The sequence below is a fragment of the Macrobrachium nipponense genome, chromosome 1, assembly GCF_015104395.2.
Source record: "Macrobrachium nipponense isolate FS-2020 chromosome 1, ASM1510439v2, whole genome shotgun sequence".
NCBI classification, from domain to species: Eukaryota; Metazoa; Arthropoda; class Malacostraca; order Decapoda; family Palaemonidae; genus Macrobrachium; species Macrobrachium nipponense.
Window position 1 is genome coordinate 104,636,274 of NC_087200.1, and position 24,711 is coordinate 104,660,984.

General features: G+C 42.1%; 1 protein-coding gene across 1 annotated transcript in view; it reads right to left on the reverse strand.

The window, feature by feature from the left end:
* The window catches only part of LOC135218897 (H/ACA ribonucleoprotein complex non-core subunit NAF1-like), a 101,325-nt gene that overhangs the window by 41,792 nt on the left and 34,822 nt on the right, over positions 1-24,711 (reverse strand). The window contains exon 3 of the mRNA XM_064255342.1: positions 11,587-12,029. Coding sequence (XP_064111412.1) covers positions 11,587-12,029 — 443 coding nt within the window. The remainder of the gene's footprint in view (positions 1-11,586; positions 12,030-24,711) is intronic.

Consider the following 24,711-nt stretch of genomic DNA (forward strand, 5'->3'; position numbering starts at 1 on the left):
AGGGAAGACTCGTACTGCTACCGTATCGATCAGCATGCCCAGTTAATTTATCCTCTGCTTGGGTTCGAGATCTGACTTCTCGAATTTTACCACGATCCCCAGATCATGGCAGAAATCGAGGAACCGATCTCTGTCCTGTAGCAACTGTGAGCGAGAGCTTGCCAGGACCAGCCAATCATCGAGATACCTCATCAGACGTATCCTGACCGAATGGGCCCAAGCCAACACCCGAGTGAACACTCACGTGAACACCTGTGGAGCGGTTGAGAGACCGAAAAAAAGTGCCCTGAATTGGTACACCGTCCCATCGAGGATAAAGAGAAGGTACTTCCTGGAGGACTGATGGATGGGTATTTGAAAATACGCATTCTTCAGATCCACTGAAAGCAGGAAATCTTTCTCCCTGACGGAATCAAGCACTTAGCCTGCCGTTTCCATCGTGAACCTTGTTTGGCGAACGAAATGGTTCAAGGGAGAGAGATCTATCACCGGTCTCCAGCCCCTGTAGACTTCTCCACCAGGAAAAGTCGGCTGTAGAACCCCTGTGACTGGTCTCGCACGATCTCCGCGGCTCTTTTGCTCAGCATGGTCTGTACTTCTGACAGTGCTACGTCCCTGGCAGAACCGCGGACGTACGTTTGAAGGTGGACCAGGTGTGAGGTGAGGGGTGGCCTCAACTTGAAGGGAAGTAGATATCCCCCCCGAAGGACATCCACTACCCAAGTCTCAGATCCGTAGCGCTGCCAAGTTGCCCAATGGCTCGCCAGGCACCCACCCACTTCCTGCAGTAGATGAGGGGGGAATGCCATCCCTAGTGTTTCCCTCTTTTCCCCTTTCACTTAGCCCCCTTCCCACGAGAGAAGGAGGCTTGAGAGGAGGGCCGACGCTCACCTCTTGAAGCGAAAAAGGAAGGCTAGGTCTTTCATCGCGCCATCCTCGACGGTGCTGAAGTCTGGGGAACAGAAGAAGTGCTAACTAAGCTCCGAGGCATAGCCGCAGTTGAATGAGACTGCCCAGAAGTCTTCGCAACCGCCTGGTATACTAAGCGATGGCTGTCCTCAGCTCTACACTTTTCCACCACAGCGTCCACCATCTCTCTAAGGAAGAGAGAGGAGGAACCCAGCAACGGTCCATTCCGCAGACCCAACTTTACCTCGTGACCGGGCGCCCTGGTGATGTGAGTCAGGACTAAGTCCCTTCTCCTTAAAACCAGGTTGGCCCACAGGTTGGCCGTCTGGTGGCCTAGGTAGGAGATGGCTCTACCTCCAGACTGGCAGTCTCTCCCAAACGCAGTCTCCCAGGAACTATAGCTCCCGAGGAGGGCTGCAACTCTGGATACTGTGAGGGACCACAGATCCAGCCAGGAGACAGCCTGGAAAGCTCCCATGGCAGTGGATTCCAGGGACGATGCCTCTTGCTGCGAGAACCAGAGGTTCTCTGACAGCAGGTGTTGAAGAGGCACTCCTGGAGTTAGGCAGGCTAACTCTAGATCAACCTGCTTGGTCAGCAATGGGTCTGACAAGGCAAAGGAGGGGAAAGCTGTTTTTCCCACCTGCTGGCCCTAAGTGAAGCCGCTTGTCCGGAAACAAGGGCATTCACTTGGTCCAGCACTCTGTTGGCCAAGGAACACTGGGGTAGTCCCACCGTCGCTCTGGGTTCCTTCTTAGGACCCCATAACGACTCCAAACTCAATGGACGGTCAGAGGGAGCAACCAACGCTCCTTCCCCAAGGTTGTTGTGCTGACGGATCAGCACAATGACCTCTGCAAAGGGCCTCTGTATCTCAGGGGTGATCGCGTCCTGAGGCGATGGACCATCAGATCCATCCAGGCCGATCACCTCCCGAGACACTCTTCCTTCAGGAGGAAGAACCTCACCAGACCCCTCATGGTCTCCTCTAACCACTTGAGCGTATGATCTGTCCGGTCCCAAGATCAAACTAGGCTCATAGGTTCGCATGGCCAGACCGTAAGAAGCGCACTCCTCACAGTCACTCCTGTTCGCCTCTCTCCTCCTGGTGTAGCCCGAGGAGGTTGAATGGACAGGTGAGGAAGACCTGCGATCTCCCTGTGGAGAAGCGCTGAACCAAGGACAGTAGCCTTAGTCTCGTGCGTCTGGGGAGCTGCTACCAGCCGTGCGGACCATCTGATCACACAAATGGGATCGACAGTCAGGTGACTGGTAGCATCTGCTAACACGGTGAGAGCGAGCACCATCTTCACGATGCGCCACGGTCCCAAAAGCAGTCGAAGCTGTTCCTTGTGACCGGGAGGACCTCTTCCCAGCCTCGACTCATTAAAGGTCTGGTGGGACCATCACATCAACCCTGGGTACCGGACGATCGCTGCGCGACCGATCGCCGGTGTGGCGAGAGTCACCTGAGCGACTCTTACCATCCCTCCCCTCTGTGCCTGGGTCCTGACGGTGAGCATGCTCAGCCGTCTGGACCCTGGCTGCACTTTCACCAGCAGGGACCGTACACTTGATGACACTTGCTGGCGAGCGGCTGAGACGGTTCCCAGTCCAGAGGTGGAATCTCTGGAGCCAGGAGCGGAGGTACGACCGTGGCTGGAACCTCCACAGTCCCAGTCTTCCTCCTTCCTGGGGAAGGAGAGACAGGTCCCGTTCCCGGAGGAAAGGGAGGACCAGCGGAAGACCCACCTGTCTCACCAGAGCGAGACAGACCCTTAGAAGTCTCTTGGGAGGGGGCGAGGCCACCTTCTTCTTCCTCGGCTGGGGGGCCTTCGAAGTCGAAGGGGAAGAGGCAGCAGAAGACGACAACGAAGACGAAGACAAAAAAGACGACGACGACACCTTCCTCTTCTTCTTGGACTTCTTCTTTGCCAACTTCCTCAGGACAGCTGACAGGTCTCCCATCCTGGCTGGGGCTGGGGCGTCTGCGGTGGCAATGGGGCCCAGCTCCACCTGGCCGGAAGGACCTGAAGGAGCAGCAGCACTTCCATGGGCAGGAACAGGGGCAACAGGAGGACGATCTAAGGGCAAGCTCTTCGGGCGCTCAAAGTCAGGGGGGGTGGCAAGGACAGCAAAACCTGGAGGAGGGGGTAAGAACCCTCTCTTGGGTACATAAGGCAATGGAGCCTGCACCGCAGCCAATCTCACAACAGGCGGGCAGAGAGGTAACACATGCCTTCACCTGATGGCGGCCGAAAGCAAAGTGGAATGTTTACATCCAGTCGGGCAGGACTCCTGACCATCGGACAAGCAGTTACTGCCGAACTATCTTGTTATTAAATCTTACGACCGGTCCAGCTGGTGCTGATAGTTAATTCCTTAAGTAAAGGACTGATGGTTTGTATAACGTGTCGGAACAAACTCTTCTTCTTGTAGAGTGGCTTTATTGGTTGCTTTACCCCATAAGTCACAAATTAACGTGTCATTAACCGATTGCCTTTCAAGGTCTTACTGAGACTGGATATCCCTACTCACCTAAATTCCCTCAAGTTCAACAACATTATCTACTTGCCCCCATTGCATCTCTAATCCAACCCCTAGATCAGGGGTTAAAGGCTGTTTAAGGGCCATGCCACTGTATTCTATGAGAGAAGTGAGGCTATGAAAGATAACCCAACTAAAGAGAATTCAGTGGAGATGTAAAAACTTTAAACAATTGCTGACGCCCTAAATATCAACAAAACCATGAATGCTGTCAAGCCTAAGACAATAAACCCATGCTGGAAAACAACTACGCCAAAATGTGACAATGATTTCAATTGATTTATCAAGGACCTTATCATAATTTATTTTCATGATACTGATTTGTCAATGGTATGTGCCTTGAAAGTGAAGAAATTATAGGAGAAACATATGCAACTTACACATAAATTTTAAAAGAAAAATAAGAGGCAAAAAAAGTCAAACAAATCACAATGTATTTCTGATGGTCAAATGTTGAATTCTAGCCTCTCCTCCCTCCATCCCTGTCATCACAGAAGTTTCAAGACCAGCCACTCCTCAAACAGAATGTGTTGACTAAGAGGGGGAAGATCCTGATGAGCCACCCAACTTGCAGAAAAAAATTATAATAATGCAGTAAAAATTTTAAACATTTGTCTGTTGTGTGTGTCTTATTCTGCAAGTGTCATCAATGTACAGCAAGAATTGCATCAGTGTATTTCTGTTGCATTACCATAATCATCATCAATCAATCTTACCGAGACACTAGGTGAAATACTTAAGTGGAAGTGGATAAGCATTAGCATTTCCATACTTAAGTACAGGCAAATCAAATATTTGCCAAAGGGTTCAACCAGTCTCTATTAGCTTATGACATGTTTTGGATGGTGTAATCATTTCATGAATCTTCACTTGTCATACCAAATAAATAATGATATTGCTGTAATATATCTTTAATAAGCCCTACACGCACGTCTGGAGTTTTCAAAATTCAGTACAAAATGGTGGCTAATTGATCAATAAAATTTGCAAACATGTTTGCACGAAGTTAAGTATATTTTTATGTGGCTTGGAATCAATTGGTCCCCTAGCCATGGGACCTAAAGTTTATTGTGGGATCTGAACCACATGTAGTATGTATGGCACATTTTATATTTATTATACCTACCTGTATTGTTGCAATCACTAATGTACTTAACAGTTCACAAGACCCCTCCCAAATCTCACAATAAAATACTGATACACAACACTTAATTGCTACACTAGCTTTGGGATGGTAATACCATGTACCCTGTACTACCAGGTTTTGGTTCTTCATTACTTAATGGGAGGACAAGCCCCAAACTGTCAAGTGTACTGTACTGTATTGTATATAATTTTGTAAATAAGCATCTGTTTACGTTAAAAGTTTATGGTCAATACACAGTACATTAAGACTTAAGATTTGGGAGGTTTGGAGTTACTTGCACATTTCTTAGTTTTTTAATCAAAGTACAGGCAGTCCCCCGGGTTACGACAGGTTCTGCTTACGATGTTCTGAGGTTAAGGCGCTTTTCAATTACATTCATCAGAAATTATTTGCACGGTTACGATGCCTACAACGCTCATCTTGCACAAGAAATATGACACAAAAAATGCAAAATAATAAATATTTGAAGGTTTCTTTGGTGAAAAATGCAATAAGAATGCAGTTTACATAGTTTTCAATGCACCCAAAGCATTAAAAGTAAGGTTTTCTTAGGATTTTTGAAGATGTTCCAGCTTATGACGATTTTCAGGTTACAACGCGTCTCAAGAACGGAACCCCTGTCGTAACCCGGGAGACTGCCTGTACAAACATCCTGAATGCACAAGAAAAAACCTGCTTATACACCAACAGACAGGACATGACAGCAACCTGATATACGGGGAAAGTTTAACCCTCTTACGCCGGAGCAGTAAATAAAAAATTGTCTCCCGTATGCCGGAGGGGTTTCGGAGTGAGAGCGGAAGCGGAAAAAATATTTTTTTCAAAAAATCACAGCGCGCTTAGTTTTCAAGATTAAGAGTTCATTTTTGGCTCCTTTTTTTGTCATTGCCTGAAGTTTAGTATGCAACCATCAGAAATGAAAAAAATTATCATTATCATATATAAATAATGCGATATATGATAGCGCAAAAACGAAATTTCTTATATAATTGTATTCAAATCGCGCTGTGCGCAAAACGGTTAAAGGTAACAAGTTATTTTTTTTTCGTTGTAATGTACACTAAATTGCAATCATTTTGGTATATAACACATTGTAAAACAATACAAGCAACACAGAGAAAATATTATCACAAAATAATGCATGAATTCGTAACGCGCGGATGAAAACAAATATTTTTATCAAAAATTCACCATAAATCTAAATATTGTCCTAAAGACTTCTAATTTATTTCAAAATGAAGACAAATGATTGAATATTACTATACTGTAAGAGTATTAGCTTACAATTGCAGTTTTCCACCATATCTGACGAGTTAAAGTTGACCGAATGTCAAATTTTTTTATATATATTTTTTTTCTATGCAATTATTTCGGAAATAAGAAAAGCTACAACCTTCAAATATTTTTCATTTTATTCTACATGAAATTGCGCACATTTTCATATATAAAACTCTATGAAATGCCTTATATAAAATGGAGCAAATATTCCGAGAATGGGACGTACGCATTTCGGAGCTTTGTGGCGGAGAATCCGCGCGCGGAGGGAAGGAAAGATTTTTTTTTAAATTCCCCATAAATCTAAATATTTTGCTAGAGACTTAAAATTTGTTTCAAGATGAAGATAAATGACTGAATATTACTAGACTGTAAGAGTTTTAGCTTACAATTGCGTTTTTCGACCATTTCGGTAGAGTCAAATTCGACTGAACGTGGTTTTTTTTCTATTTATCGTGATTTATATGCAAATATTTCGAAAATGAGAAAAGATACAACCTTCAATTATTTTTGGTTGTATTCTACATGAAATTGCGCACATTTTCATATATAAAACTTTATGTAATGGCTAATTTAAAATGGTGCAAACATTACCACAATCGCACGTATGATTTTTTCGGAAGAGTTACCGCGCGGACGTAAAGAAAATGTTATTTTTTTCATAAATTCACCATAAATCGAAATATTGTGCTAGAGACTTCCAATTTGTTGCAAAATGAAAGTAAATGCTTGAATATTACTAGAATATAAGAGTTTTAGTTTACAATTGCGTTTTTCAACCATTTCGGTAGAGTCAAAGTTGACCGAAGGTTGAACTTTGGCAATTATCGTTATTTATATGAAAATATCTCAAAACTGATAAAAGCTACAACCATGGGTTGTTTTTAGTTGTATTGTGCATGAAATTGCGCACATTTCCATATATAAAACTTTATGTAACAGCTAATTTTAAAATGGTGCAAACATTACCACAATCGCATGTATGATTTTTTTCGGAAGAGTTACCAAGCGGATGTAAGGAAAAAGTTTTTTCATAAATTCACCATAAATCGAAATATTGTGCTAGAGACTTCCAATTAGTTGCAAAATTAAGGTAAATGATTGAATATTACTAGAATATAAGCGTTTTAGCTTACAATTGGGTTTTTCTACCATTTCGGTAGAGTCAAAGTTGACCGAAGGTTGAAATTTTGGCAATTATCGTTATTTATATGAAAATATCTCAAAACTGATAAAAGCTACAATCATGAGTATTTTATTGTTGTATTCTACATAAAAATGCGCACATTTTCATATATAATACTTCATGTAACGACTAATTTACAATGGTACAAAAATTATGTCAAAGTGACGAAATAATTTCCGAGATGTGTCACAGATACTTTTTAGTGCGACAAGAAAGAAATTCGCGCTTGCGCGCCTGCGTAACGATTGTAAACAAAACAACACCTTGATCCGTGAACTCCCAGCATCCCCCAAGGCGCATGATTCAAAAGTTTTAGGCTGGTAGGCCTATAAGTATTTTTCCGCGAATTTTAAAAAAAACTTTTGTAAGTCGACGTAAAATACGTCCAGTCGGCGTAAGAGGGTTAAGATAATATAAAGGAGAAAATAAAATGCTGCCTGAAAAAGCATATCAACAGAAGCTTCCAGCACTCAAAGCATGAAAACAGAGGTCTGTCACACACCACTATCAATAAAACTGAAGGGAGGAGGCGGTGTTAACTCAACTGCACCTGCCAAGAAGGCAAGGGAGAAGAGATATTGCATATGTGCGAAGCAGTTCAAGAAGGCTAACTCTCCCTCCACTTAGGAGATAGTAATATATGGTTCTATGATCCATCCATTTCTTCTACATTCAAGGGTCACATGCCATTTGAAAAGTAGTGTGCCCATGCAATGTCATGCATATGCACCACTCCCTAAAAACTAACCTGACATATCCCATGAAAGATACATCTTGAACCTGTTCATCATTGGAGCGCACCCAATACTAAGACCAAGCCTACACCTAGCATATAGATCAGGATGTTTCAACCAGTGTAATTCACCTGAACACTGGTCTGTAGACCAGTTATGAGTAGGATTGTAAAACCAAACACCTGTGGTATGTAAACTTACCCAGGTGAGTAAAATCACAATCATCAATGCACAGGTCCTATCGTGTTTCTGAGGACATTCGGAGAAGAACTTGAAGAGATCTTCCCTGAAGAGAGAGAGAGAGAGAGAGAGAGAGAGAGAGAGAGAGAGAGAGAGAGAGAGAGAGAGAGAGAGAGAGAGAGAGAGAGCTCCATGCTGCACACTCTACAAAGAGTGTGCAAATACCTAGCAAGCAGGTAATGCCAATTCCTGCTCTATACCTCTGAGAAGGTAACATGAGAGGAAGCCCATCCCATTGTCTAAGCTTGACCAGTACAAACACCTTACATCATTCTAAACAAATGGGGTGTATACCCAAACCATCCTTCCCTGGGCATCTCTTCAGAGAAAACAGGTGATCACGGTGTTCAAAACACCCAAGTGATTAGTCCTGAGACCAAGCACTTGCCAAGTAAGCAGGAAAAGCAGACTTCTCTACTGTGACACCTCAAGATTAAACAAGAGACAGCACTGTCTATGTGGGTAAGTATGGGGAACAAATACCTGTCCTGCCCAAGGTTAAATGATCACCCACAGGTGACTTAAAACCTCCATCTCCCTTCAAAAATAGAGCATTCGCAAGAAACCCAAAGAATTTCTTGCAAGAGGCCTGAGATTCCCCTTCTAATCCTCCCCCTATTGGTCTAGCCTTCTCCCTGAAGAGGTTGCAGCAGTCCTGGAACTCCAAGTGGCTACAGCAAAATTATGGAACTTCATAATAGTTGCAGCACCATGAAATGCAGCAGGCAACATAAGGTTGCAGCAGCATCTGCTTTTACAGATTATGCATCCCTTGAAACCCTTCCCCTCTCCTCAGATGTGGAACCAGGGAGTCAAGACGGATTTCTATAAGACACTTGACTGATACCTTTGCTACCTATCATGTATCTATCTCCCATAAAATTTTGATGCTGTTGAAAAGGCAAGGAAGATCAATAAACAAATTAGTGAGAAATTATGAATGATACAAAAACCAATAAACAAAATAGTGCAGAATTATGAATGATCAAAAAACCAATAAACAAATTATGAATGATCAAAAAAACCAGAGGGAAGGTGGCAACTAATCATTCAATCCTTCACACTACATGAAAGTCAAAGAGAAAATCCCAGAAAATAGGCAAAAACAAGTTAAATTTTTGGGAAAGTGGCAACTAATTCTTCAAACCTTCACACGACATGAAAGTAAAGAGAAAATCTCAGAAAATAAGCAAAAACACAAGTTAAAACTCAATAGTCAGGAGCGTAATAGCAAATGACTTCACACAGCAGTGGCCACTGAAATAATGGCTAGTATCGGTCAAAAAAAAGAACAATGTAGGTTGGTAACTTGCAAGTAATGTGGCTGCAAAGTCAGCTATTACTTATGCAGTTGATATTTCATTCAAAATATGAACCATATTACCAGACCTCACTTCACAGTTTATCTAATAGTTGCCATACTACATGAGAATTACGTACATTATACAAAAATATAGTACATATATGAAAAAAATTGTGTCCAAATCCATAACTTTATGACTCTTTCCAGCTATACTATAAAAAAAGGCTTGTCACTTGCAAATCTTTGCTTCAAGAAAGACCCTCAATAAGCAAAAATTGTGTGTGTTGTCTGACCAATCTGCAAGCTCTGAGGGGCCAGGAGGAAGGCAGATAACATCATTAAGTGATGGGTTTGTACACAAGATAATTTTTTTTAAAACCTTGTTTGCTGTGCTACTTAGAAAACCATAATTTTCCATCAGTGGAGGGACTTTGGAGCTCACTTAGTTTAGATTCTTTTCCTTAAGTGTGTCTATAAAGGGAGACAACACTCTAAGGCAGTGGTGAAGTGACGCTTTTAAGTGCCAAAGCAAATAAGTTAAGGGGGCCGGCCAGCTAATGCCATTTTTTAAGGACAGGACTTTGATATTCATACCACTTAATAAGGTGACTTGGGACGTCTCCAAACCGCATATGATTTTCGTCTCTGACCTTCGGTTTTTGACAGGGCGATTTATCCCCAAAATAACCATTTTTCAAATTCTATCTCCTCCCTTGATATTTAATATTAAGACCTAGGATTACTACCATATATAGACTTGATGTAGACCTCCAATCGAATGGGGAGTTTTCTTTCTAAAAGTCATTTTTTTGCTAGATATGAATTTTTCAATATGGTAAAAAAATAAACCCTATAAATCAGGAGAAAAAAATTTATAAAAAAAAAAAAAAATTGGAAAAAAGGGCTCTATTTGATTGTTCTATAATGTCTTTCTGAGTTATATACCAAATTCCAATGTTATAGCTTTAAAACTAAGTGAGAAGATAGATTTTGGAGGTCAATAAGAATAGTTTTGAGATACGGGCGTTCAAAGTTTTTCTTCATATTTTTATCACGACAATGTTAATAAATAATGATTATTATGAATGTATATTTTTTTGTGTATTAATAAACCAAAACTATTTTATTTATCATAATTTAATCATAAATGATGATCCCTTTGTTCATATATCGTAACTTGGGGCACTGCGTCAGGCAAGATGGGGCACTCCTTCCTACGCAACTCTCTCTCTCTCCTTCACTAACTTGGCTTATTACAGCGAATCTTATTCTTCTGTATGTTACCTAGATGTTTTCCTAGTATTTTCCGTTTTGGCATGATGAAATTCTTGCCGAAAAAAATAAACAAACGTAAATGCAAGAGAATGTCAAGAGGTGAAATTCGAAGTTGTACTCTCTCTTTACAAAGACAATGTTAATAAATCATGATTATTATGAATTTCATATTCCTTTTTGGGTATTAATAAACCAAAACTAAGTTATTTATCATAAATTAAGATTCCTTTGCTCAAAGATCGTAGCCTTGGGGACAGTGTGACATGTGCTTCAGGCAAGACGGGCGCGTTTACTTACTATGCAACCCTCCCTCTCTCTCTTCACTAACTATGCTAATATCGCATATATTATGATATTCTGTAATCATATTAGAGCGAATTTTCATCTTTATGTTAGCGAGATGTTTTCCTTGTCTTTTCCTCATTGGCATGATGAAATTCTTGCCGAAACATAGATAAGCATATGTAAAAGCAAGCGAATGTCACAAGGTGAAACTCGAACGTGTAGTCTACTTGAATTCTGTGGTCCTACTGATCATGGTTGAACCAGATACTCGCTTCTGCAACCCACGGAATCTCTACAGATGCCATTTCTCACAATTTCTTTGACAATAATTATCAAAATTTACGATAACAGAAGAAATATTGCATTTTCTTGTACGGATGAATGTTTTAGGCTTATTGAGTTATGTTTACTAATTACCCTGTAACTACGAAAGTAAGAGGAATTTTGACGAAATATTTCGTATACGTATTCTCAAATGCCATATGAAGCTCCATGAATTTTTTCATGACTTTGCATTTTTCACCCTATACCACCATATATAGGGGTTCCGGCCGGCCCCCTTAAATGTGAAAAGACTATATCATATCTCAATTCTTGAATAACCTCATTACTAACTTCTCTTTGGCAACAAATTCTGGCAAATTCCAACATAATAACCATAAGCTTAAAAGTGCTAAAATCATACTTCTCTCCAGTTTGATGTGCATCCTTTGTAGTCTGTCTCACAAGTACTATCTCATCATCACTTGATTCTTCTGATGAAGAGGATAGAGGTACGGTGGATGAGGAAGAGGAAGACGATGAAGACGATGAATCAGAGTCACTTTCAGAATCATCAGTACCACTGCCTAGATCTACAGTAAAATGACGGTTATCTGTAGTTAAATCAATAACTGAAGCCTTTTCAGGGTTATCCAAAGATGTGGCTGCACTGCCCTGTGCAATGACACAGCTGGATGTTGTTGGTACTGTAACAATCTCTGCATCATCCTTTTCATTTTCATTACTAAATGCCTGCTGAACTTCCTCAACTTCAGCATCAGCTTCCATGTCATCATCACTGTCTGACTCTCCATATCCTACAAGGGAAATTAATGCTTTGCATGGGGAAGTGCCACCTACACTGACCTGAAAATGCAACAAATGTTTACTATCTTTGACATTAATTTTGTCACAATAAGCACAAATAAAAACAAATAAAGGAGGAATTTAAAAGTTTAAAAACTTATGTTTCTTGTTGAGAATTTCAGCAAAAAATGAATTAAGTGAACTCATGGTAAAGTAAGTAGAGAAAAAAATTACATTAAATATTTGTGCTATCTTCCATAAACACACCAACAACAAAGCTTACTTAGTAACATTTCCATAAAATGGTACACCACATATGTTCATGTATACTATCTAAACCACAAACTATGGAGCTGGCCTACCAGCCTAAGACCTTATCTTTAAATAAAAACCTCAAATTGCTGTAATATATTAAAGATATATTACAGCAATATCATTATTTATTTGGTATTTTGACATACAAAATTAATCCGTTCCGAGGCGGCCTTCGTAACATGAGCTTTTCGTTATCTTGAACCCCATTTTACATGCCTAATCCATTCCAAGCCCTACAAAAACACCCCAGTAAATTTTATAATAAAGCTAAATTGACCAACAAATAATGAAATACTCCAACAATTTGGACCATTCAATACCTAACTTAATACTTACTACTAATATGTACCTGTAAATAAAGTGTATTAGTGTACATGGTATACACTAATACATGGTATACAAGAAATACTGTACGTACATACGTAAGTATGTAGTAAAATGTGGAACCTTACCTTTCGAGTGAGGCTATCTCTGAAAGTGGCGACAGAGGAGGAGGACAAACAGCAGAAAATTTGTTATGTAGTACGTACACTTAATGTAACGAAACACATTAAAAATGTCAGGAAACATAAACTAAACTTTACGAAACACATTAACACATAACGCCTAAGGGGTATAATAAAAACCGTCTCCCGTATACCTAGGGGGTCTCAGAGTGAGCGCTGAAGCGGAAAAAATATTTTTTTCAAAAAATCACAGCACACTTAGTTTTCAAGATTAAGAGTTGATTTTTGGCTCCTTTTTTTGTCATTGCCTGAAGTTTAGTATGCAACCATCAGAAATGAAAAAATATCATTATCATATATAAATAATGCGATATATGATAGCGCGAAAACAAAATTTCATATATAATTGTATTCAAATTCCGCTGTGAGCAAAACTGTTAAAGCTAATGAGATCATTTTTTCGTTGTATTGTACACTAAATTACGATCATTTTGGTATACAACACATTGTAAAATGATCAAAGCAACACAGAGAAAATATTATCACAAAATGATGCATGAATTCGTAATGCACAGACGTAAAAAAGTTTTTTTTTTCAAAAATTCACCATAAATCTAAATATTATTCTAGACACTTCCAATTTGTTTCAAAATGAAGATAAATGATTGAATATACTATACTGTAAGAGTTTTAGCTTACAATTGCAGTTTTCGACCATTTTGGACGAGTTAAAAGTTGACCGAATGTCGAATTTTGTTTATATATTTTTTATATGCAAATATTTTGAAAATGAGAAAAGCTACAACCTTCAATAATTTTTTTTTTTGTATTCTACATGACATTACGCACATTTTCATATATAAAACTCTATGAAACGCCTAATATGACACGGAGCAAATATTCCGAGAATGCGACGTACGCTTTTCGGAGATTTGCGGCGGAGAATCCGCGCGCGGAGGGAAGGAAGTTTTTTTTTTTTAAATTTACCATAAATCTAAATATTGTGCTAGAGACTTCCAATTTGTTTCAAATGAAGATAAATGACTGAATATTACTAAGACTGGTAGAGAGTTTAGCTTACAATTGCGTTTTTTTGACCATTTCGGTAGGGTCAAAGTTGACCGAACGTGGTTTTTTTCTATTTATCGTGATTTATATGCAAATATTTCGAAAATGAGAAAAGCTACAACCTTCAATTATTTTTGGTTGTATTCTACATGAAATTGCACATATTTTCATATATAAAACTTTATGTAACGGCTAATTTAAACTGGTGCAAACATACGACAATCGCACGTATGATTGTTTCGGAAGAGTTACTGCGCGGACGTAAGGAAAAAATTTTTTTTTTTTTCATAAATTAACCATAAATCAAAATATTGTGCTAGAGACTTCCAATTTGTTGCAAAATGAAGGTAAATGATTGAATATTACTAGAATATAAGAGTTTTAGCTTACAATTGCATTTTTTGACCATTTCGGTAGAGTCAAAGTTGACCAAAGGTTGAAATTTTGGCACTTATCGTTATTTATATGAAAATATTTCAAAACTAATAAAAGCTACAACCATGAGTTGTTTTTAGTTGTATTGTGCATGAAATTGCGCACATTTCCATATATAAAATTTTATGTAACGGCTAATTTAAAATGGTGCAAACATTACGACAATCGCACGTATGATTTTTTCGGAGGAGTTACTGCGCGGACGTAAGGAAAAATTTTTTTTTTCATAAATTCACCATAAATCGAAATATTGTGCTAGAGACCTCTAATTTGTTGCAAAATGAAGGTAAATGATTGAATATTACTAAAATATAAGAGTTTTAGCTTAAAATTGTGTTTTTTGACCATTTCGGTAGTCAAATTTGACCGAAGGTTGAAATTTTGGCACTTAACTTTATCTATATGAAAATATTTCAAAACTGATAAAAGCTACAATCATGAGTATTTTTTTGTTGTATTTTACATGAAATTCCACACATTTTCATATATAATACTCCATGTAACGGCTAATTTAAAATGGTGCAAAAATTATGTCAAAGTGACGAAATAATTTCTGAGATGTGTCACTGATACTTTTTAGTGCGATAAGAAAGAAATTCGCGCTTGCACGCCTGCATAACGATTGTAAACAAAACAACACCTTGATCCATGAACTCCCAGCATCCCTCAAGGCGCGTGATTCAAAAGTTTTCGGCTGGTAGGCCTAAAAGTATTTTTCTGCGAAATTTAAAAAAAAAATTTTGTCGACGTAAAATACGTCCAATCGGCACCCAACAGACAATTTATCTCGACGTAAAATACGTCCAATAGACGTTTAAGGGTTAACAAAACTGTAACACTTAACTTTACAAAAAGCTTAAAATTAAATTTTTTTTGTCTTTTTTATTTTTACATTTTTTTTTTTACTTTTTTATACTTTGTGATTTTAACAAAATTTCAATTTCTTCACCACTTTCTACTTTCGGTTTTTTCGTATCACTTGGATCTTCCTGTTTGCTTACTCCTACTAAAGGCCTCTTTAAAAAATAACTATCCGAGGAAGATCGCTTCGGCCTGCTTTTCACAATGTTCCTGAAACGACTCAGGCAAACGTCATCAAACTGTGCAAGCATATGACCTGTGTAAGCCTTTTTGGGGTGTCTCTTTTCTATAAATGATTGCACTTTATGAAAAGCAGCTAGTGCATCCTTAATTTCTGCCGTTGTCATAGGGTCGTCCTCCTCCTCCTCGCCGCTGCTAGAGAACTCTTCTTGAATGACGTTATGTTGCATGGCCTCCAACTCCTTTAGGTCATCCTTCATAAGCTCCTCTTGGTGCTCCTCAAAAAGGTCATTGCTGTCGTCCTTGTCGACAACCAGCCCCATGGACTTGCCGAGTGCAATGGTCTCGTCAAGATCTGGTTGCAAAACAGTTTCAGGATCATCAACTGTTTCTAAATCTGCACCAGCTTCGCCCACATCGAATCCCTCGAAGTCTCGGGCGGATACAGCATCAGGCCAGAGTTTCCTCCACAAAAAATTCAAGGTTCGCCTCGAAACCTCCTGCCAAGCTTGATCGATGAGTCGGATGCATATCACAACATCGAAATGTTCCTTCCAAAATTCACGCAAGGTGATGTTGAAATATCTCTTGAAAAGATGTTTCGTATACAGCTTCTTGAAGTTTGATATCACTTGCTGGTCCATGGGCTGGAGGAGAGGGGTTGTGTTAGGCGGAAGATAAAGAACCTTGATAAAAGAATACTCTGCTAGGATATCTTCCTCGAGGCCAGGAGGGTGAGCAGGGCATTGTCCAACACCAGCAGAAATTTCAGAGGGAGGCGCTTGTCTTCCAGGAATTTCTTCGCTGTCGGGCTAAAGCACAGATTTACCCACTCAGTGAACAAAAGTCTCGTTACCCAGGCTTTCGCATTAGCCCTCCACATCACTGGAAGCTTCTCCTTTAGCACTTTGTGTGCCTTGAAGGCTCGAGGAGTCTCCGAATGATAGACAAGTAGGGCCTTCACCTTGGAATCCCCACTAGCGTTCGAACAAAGTGCGAGCGTAAGCCTGTCTTTCATAGGCTTATGCCCGGGTAGCTTCTTCTCTTCCTCCGTGATGTACGTCTGACGAGGCATTTTTTTCCAAAAAAGGCCAGTCTCATCACAGTTGAAAACTTGCTGATAACTGTAGCCTCGTCGAACATCTTAATAAAGGCTTCGGCCACTTTCGTGTCCGAGCTGGCCGCCTCCCCATGCCGCACCACCGAATGGATGCCAGTCCGTTTATGGAATTTTTCAAACCGCCCATGAGAAGCCTTGAAGTCTGGGGTTGGCGTCGATGTCCCTTCTCCTCCGTCGTCTTCGGCCTGGGCAATCAAATCACCAAAAATAGCACTGGCCTTGTGGCAGATTGCCGTCTCAGTTATAGCATCGCCAGCGATTTCTTTGTCTTTTATCCAGACAAGATGCAGCCTTTCCATCTCGTCGTGCACGTGGCTACTCTTGCTAGACAAAATAGTCACACCCTTGGAAGGTGTAGCTGCTTTGATGGCTTCCTTCTGCTTAAGGATGGTGCCTATTGTCGATGGATTTTGGCCATATTCCTTGGCGATCACACTCAACCGCATGCCAGCTTCATACTTTTTAATTATCTCCATCTTTGTCTCCAAAGAAAGCATCCTCTTCTTTCCGTGAACTTCAACTTTCTTGGGACTCATGACGACTTATATACTGTACGTAATTAAGTTATGTAGTATACGTATGTAGTAAAGTTCTCACACAACACAATAAAGTGGTACTACCACGAAATCACTAACGAATTTACATTAACAAAAGAAATCATATAGAACGAACGAATTCCGTGTGCTTACGATAACGACGCTGCTGCCGAGTGGCCGAAAAAGCATGCCGCTACGTAGATGCATGATGGGATCATAGGAGAGATGCTGACCAATAGGAGAGCAGGATCTTATGGCAGTGACTAGCATCAGGAACCAATGGGAGAGCGGGAGGATGGTGGCGAGTCTACTCAGTCTCGGGACTTTACAGCAACAAACTTTTGTATCCTGAACTATTTTTGTATGTAGAGCCAAAAAAAATCTTCATATTTCCTTTCGTAACTCGAATTTTTTGTAAGTTGAGCCTTTCGTATGTAGAGGTAACACTGTAATATTGTTTCCATAATATTGTATATGTACAGTATAGTATTACTCATGCACATGCATAACCCAAAAATCCTCAGGAACCACATTGCACCACTGGAAAATCACCATTTTTGAAAGTATTTTTCCTAACTATACAAACCTGAGGTCATTTAAATAAGGAATTACTTTCGGTGTAGCTGGAATTACAGCCATTAAATTCTTGAACGAGGTGGTTAGGCAGGAACTACCTTGTGGCAGGCGGGTAGGCTAGCCTGCCCAGATGTAAACACTCCACTTTGCCTTTTGGCCCAGGCTCAGATTGAGGGGTGGCATGAGGTGGGCATAAATGTAAAGGACCTCAGGTTTCTATTGTTAGGAAAAATACAATTTACTTTCAAAAATGTGATTTGTTCCTACACGATATACAAACCCTCGGTCCTTTACATGAGGAAGGCTCACTGATTGGTAGGAGGAATGTGAGTGAGCCTCTAGAATTGACTGGAGTTCTGCACACCTGGGATATTCCTCCTGGTCATAAGAGCAAGGAGGAGTGCCCTGCCTCTGACAACTTGAGGAGCTGCATGATCAAAAGTCAGACTTCAGGGCCTTTTTGAAATGAGTGAGGAATCATAACTCATCCGAAAATAGGCTGGGAAGGGTTTGCATTATTGCCAGTCTCCTTCCTCCCCTTGCTAGAGGAAGGAGAGGGATTGCTTCTATGATTCTGATAAGAAATATAGAAAGGAAGCTCTATGTGTAAGCTTACAGCATCAATCGCCCGACCAGCCAATGAAAGTTCGAGTCTTATCCTCAACCCAAAGGAAGAGGAGTGGAAGGACAAGGTGGGGAAGGTGGAGAGGCCAGTCACTCTCGCACCCTTCTTAATGCAACTTGTCCTCTTGAAGGAGCCGGGTAAGCAAACACAACCTGTAAGCATCAACCACCGGTCCAAGGAAAGGTGGTTCCAGGGACCTGTGGGCAGACCCGAAGGAAGAAAGATATAAATATGGTCGTAATGAGACCTCATCTATCTTCCTGTCCGACATATTCTTCAGAGTAATGAAATCTACCCATCCACTGGACTATCCAACTGCAGAGAAATCTCTAACGATCTCGTAAGACTCAGAGAAAAACATGTCATCAGCCACTTCTGCAATGGCAGTCAGCAGCAGATAAAGACACCGACACTCCATGATGGGTGTCGATCCTTAATGGGTACAGCGACATGCCAATAGGACAAAGTAATGACTGATCTGAATCAACCAATACAAAGTCTACCACGTAGCTCATGATGGACTCGGATTCTTCAAAAGATGACGACTGACTGCACACAATGCGCTGTCATGCATCCGAGACATAGTCACATGACACCCGCCTTTTGAAGGGTTATGCTGAGAACAATTGTACAAATCCTCTACCTTGTTCGCCACCGATGTTGGGAGACGAGATGAAGTTTATCTCAAGGCATGCGCACATCAGGCGATAGTCAATTGCCTTCTAGAGACCAAGGTCCCTGTGATGACAAGACAGAAGTTTCTCATCAGTAGTTGAATCTCAACTAAGGAGAAACAATACAATATTACTAGTGAATTACTAAGGTGAATGCGGACCTACATCTTCACAGTTGAATCGAGAGAAGTAAACTCTCAAGATTCTGATCACAGAAAAAGTCCCGTCGATGACACCAACCAGTGAAGACAGCTTTAATCCCTGTTGTTTTACAGAGGACTGAGAAAGCTAATCTGTTATTTCATTGCTGTTTGGTGAGAAAGTCAGAGTTTGCAATGAAAGCGGAGCATCTTTCAGTAATGAAAACACAGGAATTGTACTACCTGAAGAACCGCTTCTCGTGGGTTGGATCAGGGAGGACATTTCCATTTACTTTGGAAGCAGAGCTGGCAGGGTAGGGAACAGGTGAAGTCTTCCATTATTCATTTACAATTTAGGGTGAACAAAGAATAATTGAACACCTTACGAATTACGAAATGTATATTAGAAGACAAACTCAGATGTCTGAAGAATATCATTCTGGGTCATTGCAGTGACAGGTGCGATGAAGCAGAAGACTAGGCTACAGACTTCTGTTACCATGGGGTAAACAGAAAGATGATAACGAGTCTAGTGAGATATATCTGTCATAAGATTCTCGCAATGGCAAAATGCAATGCAGGAGAGATGGGGATACATGTATGCGAGAATTTCAGCCAACCAGAGACCTAAGTCTGTGATTGCCGGGCAGAGATTCGAATTGGTAGTCAATCCTCGATAGAGGAGAAATAATACCAAACCACAATATCTTGGAGAGCAAGCAGTACTGACTGAGGCAGCGCCATACACCACTCGCTCAACTTGTTGTCATCCTGAGTTGCCTGGTATTCCATCCCATGAAGGAATGTGTTCGGCTAGAACCATCGAGCCCAAAAAAGATACGCTCGAGCATTTGCATTTTAACTGAAATGGGAGGGAAAAAAACCCTCCTATTCAGTGATAATGCAAATGCTGTGGTGCTGTTGGTAAACATTACCACTAGTTATCTCAAAATCAAAACCAGTAACTCTTGGGAGGCCTGAAAGGCCATTCAGAGTTCCAAGTCAATTAAGAGAAGATACTATTCATCTCGATCACATACATACCAGAAGAGTTGACTCACAGTTATGTGCCTACTACCTGGACAATGCAACTGATAACAGAAGCATATTGCGAGAGAAATATACATACATGTAGTATATTTGTAGGTTCCTGTACATCGCATTCCAGCCTGATTCTCCTTCATTGGAGGAACAAGAATAAGGGCTGGGAGCAGACCTCCTTCAATCTCAATGAAGAGAGCGACGGTGAAGTTTTCCCGAAGGGAGACTTCTGCGGTGATAACAGGGTACCAACGATGACTAGTTCAAGCTGAACTGGATGTTCCCAAGACAGTAGAACTGGAGAGGCATTCAAACCTCTCAGTGTTATCCATCCTGAACAGACTGACGTATGTTTGGTAAGTTCCTAAGATCAAACCAAAAACATAGTCTCTCTGGTTCAAATTCCAAGGAGTAGACTCCATAAAATTCCTCTTATTTCCTTGTTCATTCTGGTGTAACCAGGAAGTAAAGGAAAAAAATAGAGGAGGATTGACTGTTGTTCCCCGCTCTTCTCTGTATCTCAGGGGGTGACTGTGTACTGAGGCAACGGATGGACCATCAGGTCCATCCAGGCCAAGCAACTCCCGAGACACTCTTCCTTCAGCAAAAGAACCTTGCCAGCTCCCCCACGATCTCCTCTAATCACTTGAGCGTACAACCTGTCCCGTCCTAAGACCGAGCCGGGTACATAGGCTCTCGTGGCTGGACCGAGAGTAGCACACTCCTCACGATAACCCCTGGTCGCCTCGCTCCTCCCGGTGTATCCCGCCGAGGAGGTTGAAGGGACAGGTGAGGCAGATCTGACGCTCCCGCTCTGTCTACCGGCAGAACCAGCGGACAGAGAGGGCTGCAGGCGATCACGAACCTGCTGTGATGACCGGTCTTCAGGTCTAGACCAGCAGTCTCCGTGTGGAGAAGCGCTGGTCCGAGGACGGTGGCGGCGATCTTTTGCATCGTGGGAGCCACTACCAGCTGCTCAGACCGTATATCACGCTGGTGTGATCGACGGTCGGGTGATGGGTAGCGTCCATCAACACGGTGAGACCGAGCACCATCCTCACAACGCATCACGGTCCCAGAAGCAACCGAAGCTACTCCCAGTGACCTGGGGGCCTCCTCCCCGTCTCGCCTCGTGAATGGTCCGATGGGGCCGTCACGCCAACCCTGGGTACCGGACGATCGTTACGTGAATGATCACCAGTAAGGCAAGAGTCATCTGGGCAACTCTTACCATTCTTTCCTGAGGAAGGAGAGACGGTTCCCGTTCTCAGAGGAATGGGAAGAGCAGCAGAAGGCCCACCTGTCTCACTGGGATGATGAGACAGACCCTTAGAAGTCTCTGTGCGAGACTTCTTTGGGGGGCCAGACCACCTTCTTCTTCCTCGGCTGGGCAGCCTTGGAAGGAGGAGTAGAGGAGACGGCAGAAGACGAAGAAAATGACAACGATACCTTCCTCTTCTTCTTGGACTTCTTCATCGCCAACTTCCTCAGGATGGCAGAAAGGTCTCCCATCCAGGACAGGGCTGCGGTGGCTGCCGAAGCAGCAGGCCCCACCACAACCTGGGAAGGAGGACCTGACGGAGCAGCAGGACTTCCATGGGCAATATCATTGGGAATAACCCTTGCCCGAGTGTTTGGAAATCTCAGAAAACCAAATCACCCTGTGAACACTAGATATTCCAAGGAATTTAATGGCTTAGCGAGACTCCCGACTTTTGTAATAACAATTACCGGGAATGTCTGTCTCGACAGTGTTTGGAAATTACAGAAAAACCATAACACTCTGAGAACACCAGAAATTCTAAGGAATTCAAGCATTTGGCAAGATTCACGGTTATCGTAGTAACAATTATCAGGAATTCTCGTCTCACCCAAGTGTTTGCAGATCGTAGAAGACCCAACCACTCGAAGAGTGCTAGAAATTCCGAAGAATTTTAAGAGCTCAGCGAAACCCCCGAATTTCGTCAGACAATCATCAGGTGGGGGCCCTCCTTGATTCCCGTAGAAATCGAGGGCATATAAGATCCTTCCTCAACAACGTGGACGTATGTCTGGTAGGACCCAAAGGTCCCTCCAGGAACATAGTCTCTGGACGCTGAATCCTACAGAGAGCACTCTGCATGATCCCTCCCATTCACCTCGCCCCTCCCAGCATAGCCATAGGAAGTAGAGGGAATGGGGAACTAGCAGGAGAAGCGAGTCACAGGCAGCCATCAACCTGCAGTGATGGCCGCTCCACGAGTCTAGGAAAGCATTACCGTCTGGAGAAGACGCTTTCCCTAGGAGGGTTACAAAACTCTCGTACAGCAGGCAAACATCTGCCGCCACCGAGACCAGTCGGTCACGCGAACGTGACTGTCGTCTGAGTGGGGCTGAGCATGCACCTGACAGGAGAGAGCCAATATCTTCCTCCGACGCATCCCAGTCCTTGTCAAGGCCGAAACCTCTCAAGAGAACCGAAAGGGGGAGCCCACACCGGTCTGCAGGCATGGTCCAGCGGGACCGTCACGTGAACCGCAGTGAAGGTCACTCTGCAAGTCTAGAAAAGCATTATCATCTGGAGAAATCTCTTTCCTGAGGGTTACGAAACTCTTGTATAGCAGGTGAAGCATCTGCCACCACCGAGATCGGTCGGTCACGCGAATGTGACCGTCGTCTGGGTGGGGCTGAGGGTGCACCTGACTGGAGAGAGCCAATACTGTCCTCCGACTCGTCCAATTGCTCGTCGAGTCCGAAACCTCTCAAGAGGACAGGAAGGGTAGCTTCCACCGGTCTCTGCATGCACAGTCCCAAGGGACTGTCACGTCAACCTTGGGAACCAAGCAATCACCAGCAAGGCGCAAGTCACCTGAGCAACTCGCTCCTTTCTTCCACCCCATGCCCGAATCATGACGGTGAGCAGACTCAGTGTTACCGACTCTGGATGCATGTGAATCCGAAGATTTACGTGCACTTGGGGACTAGCAAACGAGCGCCCAACACAGAACTAGTCTTAGGGGAAGAACCTCTCAGACTAGCAGCAGAAGTGCGAACCAAAGTTTGCGCTTCTCCGGCTCCCAACACACTAGTCCCTGGGGACAACGTGACGGTTTCCGTTCCCGAAGGAACGGGAGAGCCAGCGGAAGACCCAACCGCCTCCTCAGTTTGAGGAGGCAGACCCTTAGAAGTCCCATGACGAGACTTCTTAGTGGGGGAGACTACCTTCTCCTTCTAGGGTAAGGAGCCTTAGGAGTCAAAGGGGTGGAGACTGATGAAAATATGATAATCACGAACAGGAGGACAACGACACTTGATGAACTCTCATCCTCTTCGATTTCTCCACATTCTGAGAAACTTCTTCTACAGGATGAGGTATATTTAGCATCAGGAATAGTTAATCATCACAGGGCAGTGGCGAAGGCTTTGTCCAGAGACGTAACTCCAGGATAGCAGTGGTAAATGAATATGATTTCCAGCAGGGGATCAATATACACACTAGAGGACCAATATCACAGCATGCTACGAGTCACAGGTACAATTCCAAGGTTAGGATAACCAACATGAAGAGCTATCAAACCATATATACTGCTGTAATCACAATCACCACTGTTAGTCTGTAAAATAAACAAAATATGATTTAAAGTACTAATAAGGATACTCCTCTCGCATCCAAGAGCACCGCCCTCTGAAATGAGAGGAGATCCCTATACACCAACACCACACGCTCCCTCTTCTACCTTCGTCCAATAGCTAGTGAAAGGATGAAAGAGAGAGGAATTATCAGAAAAAAAACAAAGGACAAACCTCTGAAGTTCCCCTTGGTAATTTCCAAAGGGTATCCGTAAATTTTGGGTGAATACATGTCTCATCCTTAAATTAAATACATGTTTTGTCCTCATGTTAAAGGGCAAAAGTATGTAATAATAAAGATGTTGGCATACCTTTGCTGCCGACTCTTAACACAAAGTAGAAAGGTGGCTATCAAGGCTATCACAAAAAGTGGGTTTGCATATTAATCATTAAATTCAATCATTTAATAATTTATTCAAAAATTAAAAAATGAAAGATCCCACCGTAAAAATGATCAGTGGCCAGTCAGCAAGAGCTCACAAAAACACGTCTTCATCGGACGACGGCCGAAAGAAAAGTGGAGTGTTCACATCCGGGCAGGCAGGTCTACCCGCCTGCCACACGGTAGTTACTGCCTAACCACCTTGTTCAAGCATTTAACGGCCGTAATTCCAGCTACGCCGAAAGTAATTCCTCATGTAAAGAACCAAGGGTTTGTATATCATGTAGGAACTATTTGGAACTAAAACAGTAAAGCCTCTTAATAATGCAAGACACAAAATCTTAGTACAGTGTTCCCCCCGTATTCACGGGGGATGTGTACCAGACACCCCTGTGAATAGTTAGAACCACCTTTAAAAATGCTTTTCACTCCCTATCTTGAGAGTTCAGATACCAAATGTATACCTTTAATAACATCCTACTTCAAATATACCTAAAATTACTAACCTATACTATAATAATCTTTGAGGTTATATTATTTTTATCATTTCAAAGTCATCTTAAACATTTTACTATTAAAAATATACACCTACAGCCAATAACAGAGAGAGAGAGAGAGAGAGAGAGAGAGAGAGAGAGAGAGAGAGAGAGAGAGAGAGAGAGAGAGACGAGATGAGAGAGAGGAGAGAGAGAGAGAGAGAGAGAGAGAGAGAGAGAGAGAGACCAGTGAATAGC